The sequence below is a fragment of the Chaetodon trifascialis genome, chromosome 1 (assembly GCF_039877785.1).
Source record: "Chaetodon trifascialis isolate fChaTrf1 chromosome 1, fChaTrf1.hap1, whole genome shotgun sequence".
NCBI classification, from domain to species: Eukaryota; Metazoa; Chordata; class Actinopteri; order Chaetodontiformes; family Chaetodontidae; genus Chaetodon; species Chaetodon trifascialis.
In genome coordinates this window covers 5,158,671-5,174,847 of record NC_092056.1, presented here as the reverse complement: position 1 = coordinate 5,174,847, position 16,177 = coordinate 5,158,671, and the positions used below count along the sequence as shown (strand labels likewise).

The 16,177-nt window shown below is 39.4% G+C and overlaps 1 protein-coding gene across 1 annotated transcript in view; it reads right to left on the bottom strand.

The window, feature by feature from the left end:
• The window catches only part of luzp2 (leucine zipper protein 2), a 138,145-nt gene extending 125,212 nt beyond the window's left edge, over window positions 1-12,933 (bottom strand). The window contains exon 1 of the mRNA XM_070969681.1: window positions 12,619-12,933. Coding sequence (XP_070825782.1) covers window positions 12,619-12,680 — 62 coding nt within the window. The 5' untranslated portion in view covers window positions 12,681-12,933. The remainder of the gene's footprint in view (window positions 1-12,618) is intronic.
• Window positions 12,934-16,177: the final 3,244 nt, after the last annotated feature.

The window sequence follows — 16,177 nt, the reverse complement described above, 5'->3', positions numbered from 1 at the left end:
TTTTTGAAAACAGAGGGGCCAAGAAACAGATGGTTAAGATCCTGTGTATTTATACTGTATGCACAACATAAGATGTAAATACATTAAATTTGGGTGCATTATGTTTTAAAAATTAAGGTAGACAGTATTTAATTTGCTATTATGTGCTAAAAATGGTAAGTCACACTTTTTCCCATGGATTGGTTGAGATTAATTATTATATTTTTTAAAAATTATTATTTATAAAAAAAAAACGTTTTTATTGTTGTCTGTTGCTGCCCCTGAAGAAAAAAACTAGTGCAACCTGTTCAATTGTGATTCATAACCTTGTGAAGAGACAAATAGTGAAAATACTGAGGGAGATACTCCATTGTTTTAGCCTTTAGTGCTTTTGCTGTGCATGGTTCATAACTCTGTGGCAACAGGATATTACAGGATTCAAAAGAAATATTTTCACACTGTACTACCATGAAAGCAGATCGAGAGCATGGCATAATACAATGTTCTCTGCAAGTGTGTATTTCTGTATTTCAGGACAATTAAAGACCTGAAGACCTTGAATTCATAGCACAGCCATTTGACTGGAATGCTTTATTTTGCACAGGTGCCCAGCACTTGAGCCGAAATGGATTTCATGTCACATCTCCCATTGTTTACTTACCACTTACTATAATTGAGGTTTTTGTAGATTTCTAATCATTCAACAGGTTTTAAGTCTCCATGTAACATGTGTTGTTAGCAACAAGGACTGCTGAGATGTTCTGCTTAAATGCAGCCTTGAACCATCAAAAGGCTAATTCCATTTAGAAGCCACGGCCAAGCATTAAACCTACATTACCCTTGACTTCACAGATTTGGGTTATTAGCGTTCAGAACAAAAAAAGAACAGTTTATGCCATTATTAACTAAGGGTGAAGGATGTTTTTCAGAGGTTGGAACAAATGACACATCTTTCAAATGCTGCCATGGCTTTTAAAATGGAGAGAAATCAGAACACACTTTAACGTAAATTATGGGGGAAACAATGAAAGAACAGCAATTAATGACAGCTTCTGAAAACAGGGCAGTCTCAACAGACAGCTGCAGAACTAGAGCACAGACAAAGGCTGGAACACAGTAAAAATATTGACAAAAAAGACAAACCGCTGAGCCTCCTCTGTGTTTTTCTAACATGATCTAAGCATTTTGTGTAGACCTGTGTTATTTATGATCCCCGTCTTCTGTTCATGCCAAAACCAATATCCCCATGTTCTCTGATCCCACAATATTTTGTGAGTAATGCCTCTGAGCACTTTGATTCCTTCCATAGTGAACCAATTAAGCAGCAGAAAAGAATGAAAACAGGGAATGGAAAGATTGCCGGTGGCAGCTTAATGATCAGAGGAGTAGCCCATGACTGAGACCAGAACCCCAAGAAAGGCCGAGAAAATCAGGGCTCTACCCCTTGATAACTACTGTAGAGGTTGTCCTGAGCGAGCACTAAACTAACTACTTCAGTGGAGCTGTGCAATCGAAGACCATGTGATCTGTGAAGGGCAGCTCCCCGGTGTGAAAGAGTGGAACTTTATGAATGTGAAACACGCCGCTCCTGAGAAAGAGCTTGTCTGTTTAGCAACTCCTCTCTGGATAAATAAAGGTGAGGGAAAAAAGCACAAAAGCAGCTGTGAGGCGAAGAAACAAGAAAATAATTCAAATAGCAGGTAACATTTTCATCTGCCTCAGTCTGAATGACATTTACGCTTGATATTTAAACTCTGTGTTCTGTTGCTATTGCGATCAATTAATTCCCAGAGACTTTCTATAATGTTAGAGACTTGTGGTGGAGAAAATGTCTTAATGAATATTTGTTTATCAGGAGAATATTTACATGAGGATTAAATTGTAATATGTCAACAGAGTCTGTTTGCAATGCCAAAACAGTCCAGGATCACATGAGAAAGTCAATATAAACTGAAGTTGGAGAGAATTAATGACCTTTCTTAGCCCACTGTCTTGGTCAAACACACACACACACACACACACACACACACACACACACACACACACACACACACACACACACACACACACACACACACACACACACACACACACACACACACACACACACACACACACACACACACACACATATATTTGTATTAGGATTCCCACTAAGCTTGCCTTAGAGACATGCTACTACAATATGTCCATGATGTTGTTTTGGGAGGCACACAGGATGTCTTACTTGAGCTTACACAGAAACTATTTCGATCTATTTCTGTCGGTCATTTTCTGATTCTTCTCCCTGAAAAAACACTTTAGCATCATTCAGTATTTCGAGTATTGACTGGTTAGATAAAAAACGTGCCTCATGACATTAAAACTCTGTTAAAATGCTGAATGACTCACCACTTATGCAAAATGTATAGTAAAATAGAGTATAGTCAGAGTAGTAAGGTTGCAATGTTAGAAGATTCTTATGGTACAATAACCATCTCAGAAAATATAAGTTCCATGGTATTATTATTATGATTAATACTGTGAAATCAGCGTACTCCTGCAACCTTCAGTAGTAGTGTAGTGCATGCACAGCAAAAAAAGAGTAGCTATCATGGATAAGATAAAGAGAACAAATATAATTATGGTAATTATTTCTCTTCGGAGTTGTTTAAGATTAAGCAACTGGGCTGAGAACTGTACATAACGAGTGGCCATGTGTAATGTTGAGCTAACACGGGATAATCTTGTTGGCTTCCCACCGCAAAAAGTCCTATAAAACAATGCAGATCTTTAGATGTTGCATTTATGTGTTTCTTCCTTTTTGGTATTGTTAATGATGACGTTGAGAATGTGGTCATACAATAACAAAAAGAGAGACATGAAGAAACATCAAGAATAATTTTGTAGTAGAGTTCCCAGGCTAAGATTTTCAGTTGCTAACACTCGTCAACCTTAATAAGTTAAAAACTGTCTTTTTATGTAAAGCACTCAGTGCATGTGATTTCTTTCTTGTAAAGCACTGACGCTGCAATTCCTGTATGAAACGTGCTACACAAATAAAGTTTATTATTACTAGATCTGCAATGATTGGTCGATCAGTTGGTCGATGGAAAATTAAGCAGCTGCTTTCATAAGGTTCAAGTTTGAATTGCTAAATGATTAATCATCACTTTTAAAGTAAGAGCACCAAACATTCTCTGCTTCCAGCTTCTCCAGTACGAGTATTTGCTGCTTTTCTCAGTTTGATATTGTGAACACAGCATGTTTGGACTCTGGGAAAATGTGAGGGTCATTTCTCATTATTTTCAGACATTTTACAGGCCAAGCAATTAATCTGTGATGAAAATAATAACTAGCTGCAGACCTAATGATTATCAGCTAAATACACTTCACTGAAGTGATTCAGATGTTACCTGTCTTGGGGCCTCGGAGTCCATCACTTAAAATTAATGTCGAACAACTGCTGAGAAAGTGCAAATAAAAAGCAGAGACCTTCTATAAATCAGACCGGACTGACAGAGATGTCAGATTCAGAATGAAAATCATACAAAGCGTGAAAAGACAAATAGAGTTCGACTTTAATCTAATGCCTCAACTGACATCTACATTAAAGAACATATGAAAAGCCCTGTGCATTAGTCTGCATACATGAGCAAGAACCTGATGGATTCTCCTTTAGTTTCAAAGGAAATAGCTGCCCACCAATAACCCGCTGAAAACAGCAGAGGCATTTTTTATACGTGGTGCCAGTGCGACGAGCGATGGTGCTCAGCTTTTGTTTATTATGGTTATACATCTTGCACTTCACTGTAAAACAAAAAGCCAAGCCTCCCACTAATGACTCATCACTGAAAGAACACGGGCATCATGTTTACAGCGACTGAGCAATTAAGTGCCTGCCAATTACAACAGTGACTGTGACAACCAGACACTAATATCTATACTGACAGCAGCAAAGGAGTAGAATAAAGTACTGGTTGATACAACAGTAAAGATTCACATCAAAGCTGCACCATGTGTAAATGAAAATATCAAATAAGGTGCACAGACAGCACAGCAACACAATGAGTATAGGAACAGAGGAAGTCTGTTCCTATACTCATTATGATACTAATGCTTGTGTGATAACAGCTGTGTCTCAGGATCCTTGACTCGACTACCAAATGACCAATTTTGACAACTGACTTTGTGTAGTGAGAATTATCACATGACTGCAGATCTACTTAGTCCTACGAAGTGTTTTAGCATCTTTCAGCTCTCTGTTTTGGTTTCCCAGCAAGCAAACTCATCTCTCAACCAGGCAGCTCTCTGTTTTACCTGCCCACCAGTAAACAGTAGCAGATACAGTTAGTGGCTCATGTGAAGCTCTACCAAGCTGAAGAGCCAAATATATTCCAGTATAATGAAAACCAAACTGGAGCTAAGAGAATAGTGAACATTGGTCAGGTGGCCAGAAACAAACAAAAAAAAGTTAATGTTCCACATATTCGCCATAAAATCTTCCTAAACAGGTAACGTGTCAATGTTTCACTGCTTGTTGAACTGCCCACATGTCCCAACCAACCAACCATGTCCCTCAATAACCTCCTAATTACTTCTTATTGACAGTAAGTAAGAAAGCTGTAAATGAATTATGACCTTAATAACCTAACCCTGATCCTTAATAACCCTAACGACTGGAAGGAAGCATTAATAAGTGCTTTGTAATGACTAATAAACAGGCAGTATGTTACTAATATGCATGCTAAAAAAGCAGCTAGTGGATGATGAATATGTGCACCCTAAAAATAAAGTGTTACTGTTTTTTATTAACCATCTTTGAGGAAATAACAGAAATGCTCCTCTTCGTCACAGCTGACTGGAGGGCGTGTCGGTGTCTGTGTTTGATTGACAGCAGCTGGCAGGCTGCCATAGCCTACATATGATGAGCAGACAGTGTGTCGTTAGATGTATTGAGGAGGAAAGACCGCACAAGCATCTAACCGGACAAAAGAGATATCTGCAGGTACGTTTACAAGCCATTCAGTGTGGTGTAGCTTAGCACCTAATTAGCTATCTAGCCTGCAAACTGACATCAGCAGTGCATTTTTGCCGGTGAATGTTTGCTTGTTGGCTCCTTCAACAAGCAGGATAAGATGTGTGGTCTTGCTTGTAAGATGTACAGAAGGAAGACTTTTGCAGGAAAGCTAATCTGGGTTATTGTTGAGGTCTGTGGCTTCTGTGTTGTGTAGCCGCCTGCTGTCTGGCTCAGACTGGCCGTCTGCTCTGACGACGACAGAACGCTGACGCTTCTGCTTTATGCAAAATCTGACTGTATTAGAAGAACATCTCCATCTACGTAGACGGATACTGGAACGTTATTCCTTCTAATTAAGGCAAAACCCAGAGACACCATCATGAGACTGAAAAATATAAAATATGCATTTCTTCCTTTTGGTGTCTGATTGCTGCTGTTGCCAGTTTATTATTTATTATACATCTAACTAATGTAGTCTACCATACCAGTACTGTAATACCCCCCCCCCCCCCCCATGAAGCTTATATTGATAATTTATGGTGATTTTGGCAGCTACAGTTACAATATAGTACTGCTGAGTTATAGCACATTACACTGAGAAGTGTTTTTAATATTTTGTCCACCTCATTTGTATCAATAAGGGTAAATTAAACAGGGTGATGAAGTTGATGGCTGGTCAGATACATTTCACTGCATAAGTCAAGCCAACACTGCACTCTCTGTTCAATCCCTCAAAAATACCTTTGACTCTAAAATACCAATACTTTTTAGTGCATTATGCGATGCACTCTCAGCCTCTTAATGTCTGTAACATATCATCCCAAACATCCTTGTTTTAAGCCAAGCAAATGTTCATTTTCTTGCATGCCACATTACAGGATGACGCTATTCAACTTTTGTGTTCCAGGAAGCGCGATAAGAAGTAATCTCTGACACTCACTTTCAGTATTTGAAGAATAAACACTGCTGTCATTTCAAATGTCTTCTGAGAGCAATGAAAGCAAAAGCAGAGTACCTGAAATGTGGCCTTGAATATAAAACGTCTGGCTACTCTTCAGCTCGCACTGATGATGGTCCTTTTAATTACTTTCTCATTTGTAGGAGCCACGCAAGGTTCTGTTTATTGTAGCCCACTTTGTTATTGTCATGTGGCCAATGTGGTTGCCATGGTGTGACCATTATGCCATGTCCTTTGAATTTCAATTATCATTCACAGTCTGATTTGTGCTGAGGACGTTACCGGGCTGCACAAATATCATTTTCTCTCATCTTGATGAGTGAAACCCCACCCATGAAAGTCATATCTATTATCTTTTCTCTGTCATTTGATGGCATGAAAAACAGAGTGCAGATGGGAAACCGTGTTTATTGTTGCCCCAGATAATTGTCACACATTCAAATGTTTCATGTTGCATCGGCCCAATCGTGGCACACATCACTGCTGCACATTAAAAGTCACCCAGAGGTGGCTATTGCATGGCAATTAAACAGATGGCCATCTTGTAAGGTGCACCATCACTCCAGCCAGACACTTTAACCACTTTCCACCAAACTGCTGCTCTGCTACACACATAAATGTTTATGCAAGGGAGTCAGTTCAAACATGCCAGGCCTCTACAATGTCGTTCAGTATAAATAAAGCACCTGTTCATTCAGACGATGGAGTTCTCACTCAATAACAATCGAGACAAATGACAACACAGCCAAGCTCCACTTAAAGAAAGAGAATATAGGCAGGCTCAGCATTCCACACTTCCTTAGGTAAGCCTTATTTGTTCAAAATAGTTGTTGTTTCATCATCCAAGTGCTAGACAATGCCCAAGGATAAGAGGCGGTTTGTTTCTACTTAGTCATTATCCCTGCTAACCGCTGGCAGTCCATCAGTGTATAGATTGACATTACCACCTCCTCCTGGTCAATAGTTCGGTCTAAGTCTGCGTCTGCTCCACACTTGACCTCTAGTCAATCCTCACTTACCCAAATATCTGACGACATTTGTGAACAACTACACAGCTGAAACTAAATTCAGACTGTGAGTATTCATTCAATGAGACATCATGTCGAGTTTCTTTCCGCTGCTGTACATCATGGTTAAATCTATTTATTGTCACTTGTAAGAAAGCATTGATTGAATGTAAATGATGATCTGTGGAATGTTCTCAACTCAGCAAATGTGACAGATTGACACAAAGGAGGCATCTGTTCTGATGAATGAATTGGAGGCTGACCACCTATCAGAGCTATTTCAGCTCCACTGAGAGAAAACAGTCGGACAAGGAGATTTTGCTTTATCCTTCAAAACTGTTTCAATGACAAGAAATGTCCAAATACTGATATGTTTCCTCCAAGCAGCAACTGCCAGCGCTGAAAAATGAAGCCAATGTGGAAGTGCCAAAAAACTGCAGTTCCTCAAAAGGCCACTTGAGGCTGGCTCCAAAAGCAAGTCAATCCCCACTGACCCCCATATCAAAATGCCCAACTTTACAGCAGAAATAGACATGTGTACAACCTGGTATAAGGTTATATTTTTATGTAATTCAATCTGATAAAAGAGATAAAAGCACAACCTAGTGTTTACAAAAGTATTACACATAAGAAACGACCACAATGGACAATATATAAAGCATTTATTACAGTTGCTACCCGGCTCGATCATTAAATGCCATGAATCTTCCTTTTCATGTCTGAATCTGTAACATTAAAGAGATATTGGATTTACAATATGCTCATATCCACAGGCAGATGTTAAGATATAAAGCAATGTGGCTGAGTGTCTGTGCTATATTTATAATCCACGGCTCTCTGTAGTCCTTTTAATTGCTGTCCAAAATACTCATAAATATTTGATGTTGTGGAGATCCCACCAGATATCACCGTTTCCAAGAAGAGCCTGCTAAGGTAAGAGACATCAAAGATCGTGTCAAGAAAATGTGTCAAATATGTTTCATGAAATGCTCTGAAAGGGAATATTTGAAAGCGTAAAAAAGGTGGTGCTGTTTGATCTGCACAGAGAAGAAAAACCAAGGCAAATGCAGAAGAGCAGTCTTGTAGTAGCCTCCCAACCCTGACCCAGAGGCGGACAGTCATATCTCATGGGACTAGTGTCAATGCAGCCTTGTGTTCGGCCTGAGTACCAATTGATTTCTGCAATGACACATAGCCCTGCACCACCATTATGTGGCCTGAGTAATCCACTCAATTCATTAAAATCGAATTCTTCTTGGTCAGGCTCTCACATGAGCAGGGATCGGCATCAAAATGGTTAATTTTACAGAGATAATCAGATTTTTTTTTTTTTAAACTATATATCCTTTATTTAGCATTCATAATAACACTGTCTAAGAGACGCCTTTTAGATTCAAAGGCTATACAACAGAATTAAGTATAAAATGCTGCTATCATACATATACATTGAAATTGTTCCTATTTCATTGATTCTCAATCTTTAGGCGACTTCGTCAGGCCACACAATGGATGTTGCAGTTAACATATGAAATGGACTCTCTCACACACCACAGATGTGATGATAGTGAATGAAGAAAAGCAAGGCAGAGCAGTACGTAGACGAGACAGCTCCGGTCACAATTCATTCTCCTGCTGCAGATACACCTTACAGTTAGTCTCTCCGATGTTACACTATTCCAACAAAAGAATGAGGATGTCACATATGATAAGCCTTGTCTGGCTCCATGACCTCCAGAATCACAACAAGGTGCTTCAGGCACCAATCAACTCAAAGGTTTTGGGTACCAGATAGATTAAAAGCAAAGTCTGCCTCCAGTATTATATTATTCCCTTTGCTTGTGGTTTTTGATGACTAGAAAAGAAAGAAAGCTATAAAGCTGAAAATCTCTGAAATATGTTGAGTTTGAAAGGAGGTACACCAAAGAGGAGGAGAGAAAAAAATCAAAAATTCTGTACTGCTTTTAATGAAATGCGACTACGTCAGCAATAATAAAACCAATTTCAAGAGCTTTATGTTAAATGCATCACTGCCAACTATTATTGCCTCAGCAGAAGCACTCCAGGGCGGCGGTAGATCAAAAGATAACGTGCAGTATAATATGCTAGTTAATTAGCACTGGCTATTAAAAGCATAGCTAATTCTGTATATTTGACAGGGGGAATGGTAGACAAAAAGCATGCCAACCACTGCAGTAGCAGTGGAACAATGATGGAGCAGGCAGGTGTTATGGAACAACTGCTTTCCGTGTTCAGTGTTGACCTTTCATTGAATCCATCCGTGGTGCTAGGGCAGTGACGACAAATCTTTAGCAAGAGGAAAATTTAGCTGCCCTTGTAGATTCCTCGTTACTGTCCTTTTCATTAAAATGAGGCCATCTGAACATTTTAGTTCTGGATAAAAAGCCACAAACAAAAATAAACCAAGGTCCAATTATAAGCTTTTTCTTTGCCGAGGTCACATGATAACAGAAAAAACTCACAGAGAAGAAAGCTCTGCAAACAAATTGTCAAACTTTCAGTATATTCTTTCATATAAAACACTTAATTACCACCTCAGAAATGACTAGAATTCAATCAACACCTCTCTGACGCACAGTCGACAGAACTGGTGATCAGCTTTGAAGGCTGGTTTCTAGTATTTCAGGCTGCATGTTAAGTAGCGTGCTGGAAAGATCTTCTTTGGTTTGTGGAGCAGATGAAGTGATGGAAAAAGACCCTCTTTGTAACTTGTTTTGTTTCACTATGTTGTAATGAGAGCCCATTTATTATTGAAATCCCCCCAAACTGTTGTCATTTTTTTGAATTATAACATTTTAACATGGTCACAGCTTCTGCTTCCACATCTGCCTGCACTGCAGATCTGTTTAGGACCTGGCTCAGGTTTAGTTTTCCCACTCTTGAAAAAAAATCAAGGTTGAGCAGGTCACAGTTGAGGTCTCCACCTTTGCCTGGAAAACCCCTCCACCTTCAACAAAACACAACTCTCCCTTTTTAAGCCAGGTTTAGAAATGAACTATCTAATGAAACACTGATTATATCTATGTGTTCTGGTAATTACTTTTCATGACATTCCCCCTTGAGATGTAGCTTACAATCTGTGCTGACCTGCCAAATTACCACCGTAATGCCTCCCTCTCCAATTAGCACCCAAAAGATAACTATATAAAAATAAACCTTGAGACACAAACTGAATTTTTAGACACCAAACTTAACAAGAGCATTATTAGCAGCTTTCCTTTGGGGGAAATGTTGCCGGGGTGGGGGTGGGGCAGGGTGAACATTGTCTTTGTTCTATCCCTATGTTCAATCCACGTCCCCTCTGGAGTGGTGGAGGGTAACGGAGTACAATTACTCAAGCATGTACAGATTTGAGGTACTTGTCCTTTATTTGAGTCTTCTCTTTTTGTGTCACTTTCTACATCTCTGAGGAAAACACTGTCCATTTTTTGCATATAAAAACATACAAAGAGCTTCTAACATATGTTTTGTTCTGAATCAAACTACCCAACAGTAACATCCAAGTAGAGCTGAATCGATTAGCCGATTGACAGAAAATCAATTGGTAACTATTTGGCCATTTTTCATGGCAAAAACATTTCACGGTTCCAGCTTCTGAAAAGGAAGGATTTGCTGCTTTTCTTTTGAATTATTATTGAATAATTTTCATCCATTTTTAGTCATTTTGAATTTGTACCATTTGCTGGACAAAACAAGCATTGTGAAGATGTCACTCTGGGCTCAGGGTAATTGTGACAGCATTTCTCACCATTTTCTGAATTTTTACAAACCATACAAAGAGTCAATTAATGGAGAAAATAATCAGATTAACCCACAATGAAAATAATACATAGTTGCAGTCTTGTCCAAAATGAGCAGCTGATTTTACTTTTTAAGTAACATTTTCAGGGCAGGACATTTATTGGTGACAAAGTATTTTTACAAGCTAGGTTAGCACATCCACAGCCGAACTGCACATACATGTTGACAAGACTTGTGGGTGTATTGTCGGTTTAACATTAGATTGGTAGTCTAATGGGTTTGCTGTTGGAAGTAAGTCTCTCCCGGTGTGTCAGGAAGTACCAGCACATAGCCACAGCCACAGAAAAGTGCATGCTATAAGGAGCACTTAACTCACTTCCATCAGCTATAATGTAGCTGGATAAGCATAATAGTAATTGGTAAGCCGCATACAGTGTTCAGTGTTACAGAAGAGAAATAAAAATTCCCTCCTAATGCAACATTACTATGGCGTCTTTGCTCATTCTTCATAGCAGAGCTGGCTGTAACACTACTTTCCTGCTACGAGGCAGGTTAAAGTAATTTATAATAACCTAAAACCTCCCAACTACAGTTCAGACATGTGGATCTGGAAAGGTAGCGGAGACACAGGTAGAGTAACAAAGTGTTGCGCTACAACAATTGCGTATGATTAGTTTCACAGTTCAGAAAAAAGCTTAACAAGTCTATGTGTATGCACAGCCCAAAAAAACCTGCTAAAACCATCGAACGTTTCCAAAAACTACTGCCTGAAGGTTTTTTATGTATTTGCCTTATGCGAACATTAAAATTGTAGGTGTGTCAAAGGGTGTGTGAGCGCTTCACTTGCTGACTACGAAAAGCAAGAGATTAATACATCAATAGAGCCCCTAGTTATATGACTCATACATCATCAGTGTACCTCTCTGGTATTGACAAATTTGTTGGATGTAGGCAATAACCTTGATTTCTACGTCTGTAACACCTGAGGCAAACAAAATAATTCATATAGTGGCCCTTCGTGTGTTAGGAGTGACACCACAAAAATGTAGGTACTGGTCTAAATATTCAGTTAATATCGACAACAGAGCTGTCAGCTCAAAGCCATGGCTGTCCCTGTGCATGCCTTCCTCTGCAACCGCATTCAACTAATTCACCAAGAAAGGACAACAACAGTATCAGAATGTTTTGGGCACTGAGGAGAAAGAGGAGAGGCAAGTTTTATAACGCCTGCCTTCCTGCGTGTGATGTCTCCATGGTATAGTCAAAGCCCTCTCACGGCTCTCATTAAGGCAGTGGTGTCAGGCACTGGCAGAGAAGAAGGACGATTTTATCAATGATTTAATTAATCATCAAAACTCTCCCTCCCCACACATTTCTCTCTTATGCATTCTCCTTGCCCATCACTCTTCCTCCAGCTTCTTCAAAAGCCTTACATCGCACGCGCGCGCACACACACACACATATATACAGAAGCACACACACCTGCTCTTTTTCGAGACACTGCAACACAAGTAGCCTTGTCCTTTTTCTCAGTTCCCCTGACTTCAACTTGCTCCCTCCCAGACCAGCAGGCAGCAAAAGTCCCAAAAAGCAATGTCACCACTATTCAGGAGGCATCGCTTTCAGTGAATTACCACCACAAAAGGACAACTGTCTCTCAGCCCATCCAGAACTGAGAAAGATAATAGCCTAGTTCAACAGATAAGCTCTTTCTTCCTTTTAAGTCTTTCCGTCTCCAACATGCTTAGCACACAGAGAGCCTCTGCCAGGACGAATTAAGGCTTCAGTATTTGGCAGGACTGAACAGACCTTCAGATTAGTAATCTAAGATTGCCTGTTATATCCTTTGAACCTATACCCCCCTTTTGTCTCAGAGTCTGTAGCAGGGTCTTACTCTCTTCTTCTTCATCTCTTACCTGGTGTTGAGGCTCAATGCTGGACAGAGAAGCAGTAAGCAAATAGCTTGGATGAATTTCATAGCTGTCTCACACTCCCGTTCCTTCTCCCGTCTCAGATGCTTTTTGCCTTTCCCCCCGTGTCTCTCTCCTCGCTCTCTAGCTCTCCCACTGGCTGCCTGGGTTTTTTAGCGCACTCTCATACGCACACACCCAGACACACAAGCAGCGAGGCAGACAGATGCAACACAGTGGCTTGGCGAGAGGGAGGATCTCTGGCTTTAAATAACACAGGGACACGGACCGACTTGCTAATGGAAAGGAGCGGGTGGGGCTGAAATCAAGAGAGGGAGATGTGGGAGTGATATGATGTCAGCGCCCGGGCAGCTTCAGCTATTGGAGAGAGGCATTATTGCCATTGTTTGGGGCTGGTTGTTCCTCCAACAATACATCTCCCCATTCATTTCATTCTGCCTCTTTACTACCTGCAGCCTGATAGGTGGAGATACAGCAAAACATTTGGCTGAGAGAGGTTGCCACCGCAAGAAAACACTCAGTTCAGTAACAGTAAAGTCACAGTTCAGTAAAGACAAGATACTAAGAGAATTAAAGTGCAATTAGCAATGAAGCTTTGTGCTTAGACAGAAAGCAAGGTTAGGTTGTTGAATTGTGAGTGAACACTGCAGAAAAAAATCAATCATCCTCAGTACGGAAAAAAAAATCCCAAACTAAATGAAATAAACTGTGATCAAAGTATTACTTCATTTTTTCTCTTTTCTCTTAAGCTTAAATAACTTCTCCTTGCTACATGATGTGTGCAGTAATTTAAAGTAAACAAACACATTTCTTTTTTGAGCTACAGTGGGCTCAACTGAAATTGTTCGGTGAACAAAAACTTGCTGAACTAAGTATTTTAGAAAGCAAAAATAAAAACCGTCTTCTCAGAAAACCTGAAATAAAATACAGATTTAAAAGACAGTTATAAAGTTAAACAATGATGAAGAAGTAGGGATATAAGTTGCTCACTATAAAATTTGGCACAGAGTCAACAAAGATGATGGAAAAAAATGTTAATTTGTTTATTTTGTTCGAATGTAACATTTTAATAATTATTTGACATTTAATTAAAACTCATAAGACTGGGCGACATGGATAAAATCCTCACTTACAGTATACGTAAATTTATATTATTTTATTGATATACATTACATATACACATGTACATTATGATATGCTGAACTTGATGGAACTTATATTAAGATGCTATTCATGGATAAAATAACCAGATTGTTGATTTTTGTCTAATTCAGTGCATTAAATATCTGACAAATCGAGAAACTTCATCACACTCCTGCAGAAATTACAGTAAAATCAAATAGTGCTGACCACTCATTTAATGGCAACATTGCCAACAATGGCCGTAATACACCCACAAACAACTACATGGTTACACATGGTCTAGAAAATCAGCTCTTGTTAGCACAAGATGTTAATTATGGTGATAACCTCCATTTATTTTTGGAACAAGCTGATATGGAGCTTTTAATAATTTGTTGGTACAGAGTGAAGTCCAAGGCTGTAAAGTGAGACCAACAGCTCTCATTCTTTAAATTAACCACACCTGGACATCGATGGCATAACAGAAATGTGTAGTTAATAAAATCATCTCAACCCCAGCTTTACCTCCCCTGCAGACCACTTTGAAATTCGAGGTTAACCTTATGAAAGTAAGAACAGCTCAAGAACAAAATGTTGAGAAGGATGTTCCAAGTGAGACTCCAAGCCATGTAATACAGGTAGAATATTAAGCAGTCCATACAAAAAGGTGGAGGTCACACACCATAGGCATGATAAATGATTTCCATTACAGGTTTAATAGAGTTTGGAGTCTTTTGTACCCCAGCCCATTTTCCATACTGAAAGATTTCCACCCATTTATGTGGTATAATTAGAAGTTCATGCATGGAAACCCATGGTGACCAGTTGTAATGAGTCTGCTAGACCACAGCTTGCCTCGCTTACCGGGGAGAGCGTCCTCTGCAGACATAAGTTATCCGTCTCAATCATGTATCACATCAGCCAGAAACTTGCAGTCCCAGCGCTCTGAGCCAACCTGTTGATAATCTTATCATAATGAAGAAAAATCACCAGCAAATGAGCATGAATTGTTGATATTATGCAAGATTACATTTGGATAAATCCCCATAGCTGAGCCTGTACGTCACATCAGTTGATTTGTATATTTTGTTTAGGAATGCTTCATTTGAATTTTGATCACGCCTAAATGGGATGCTTTGATTCAGTCAGAGCCAAGCGCTGTTTAATGATTTCTATGGATTCTCCTTGGATGAAAACACGTTTCTGTGTGACTGTTCTTTGTTTATATGATAGTTGCACACCCAGACTGAGGCACAATGACATTAGGAGACTTTTCATTCGAGGTTTTCTGTCATTAAAGCAGTTTTGCAAACAGAAAAGATTCCACAGCTCTGTGCCACTTGAGCACTGGACACACTAATTCCTTAGCATTCCCAAAAAACACACACAATCACTGCAGATGTCTAGTTGCTTCATCACGACCTGAACCACGTAGAATCCCACTATTCCAGCTGAGTTTGTTGCATTAACTACAAAATTAAAAAGGCTGCCGTGGAGCTCTGCGAGGCATATTAGAAACACTATTATAAGAGCATTTTTTTCTTCTCTGCACTTCCTCCAATAATTTCTTAATGCCTGAAAGCAAAGTCAAAGTCATAAACATCCATGGAGTGATGCAACAAAAATCTTATGCAGGCAATTTTCAACATCTTGGCTATGAAGTAAAAGTATGTTCTCAGCTTTTTATTCCCACTGTGGTCACAGCGGAGGAAATGATGAATGGTGGACTTGAGCAGCACAATCAGGAGATCTGATAGAGTGGTACTGTGCTTTAGCATCAGAAAGATGTGACAGTCCTGTAAGATGCTGATTTCAGGGGACATATTTGAGTGTTGTATGTCAGTGTAACATATCGCAGTTTGTGCTTGAATGTGTTTATAACTGACATTGATGTTTTAATGTGTTTTTAAACCACGTCTTATTTACCTTATTTTGTAAGCTGAAAAGCATTTTGAACTGTAACTGCAATGTGAGTTGCCTTGCCTAATTGTCATAGTTAAGTTTGGGGTTATGTGCTATACAATGCATTATGTCAGTAAGGGCTCTCACAAAAATAGAAGTAAAAAAAACGTGTGTTTATAGAGCTTTATGAGAGTTTTTAAAAGTGAGGAAAAGGCAGAATTTGCCTACCAGCTGTCAAAGCACAGTAGGCATGGCCACAGTCTTCAAGCCTTTGAAGCTGTATATTCTTTAGCTGACTCCAGCATAGAGGAGCATGAGTCTAGTTGTTTTTGTTTTCTTTTTACACCCTTGATTTGGCCATGGAAGGTTTTTTCCAGCATACTGCACATTAGATTATCCTATTTAATCTGTAGCATTTCCTACTATGTAGGTGCTCTTGGCACTTAGAGCACTTACTTCTTAGCCCACATTTCCCTAGACTACGTTTTAGTCTTGTGGTCACAAGCTGCTGTCTTTACCT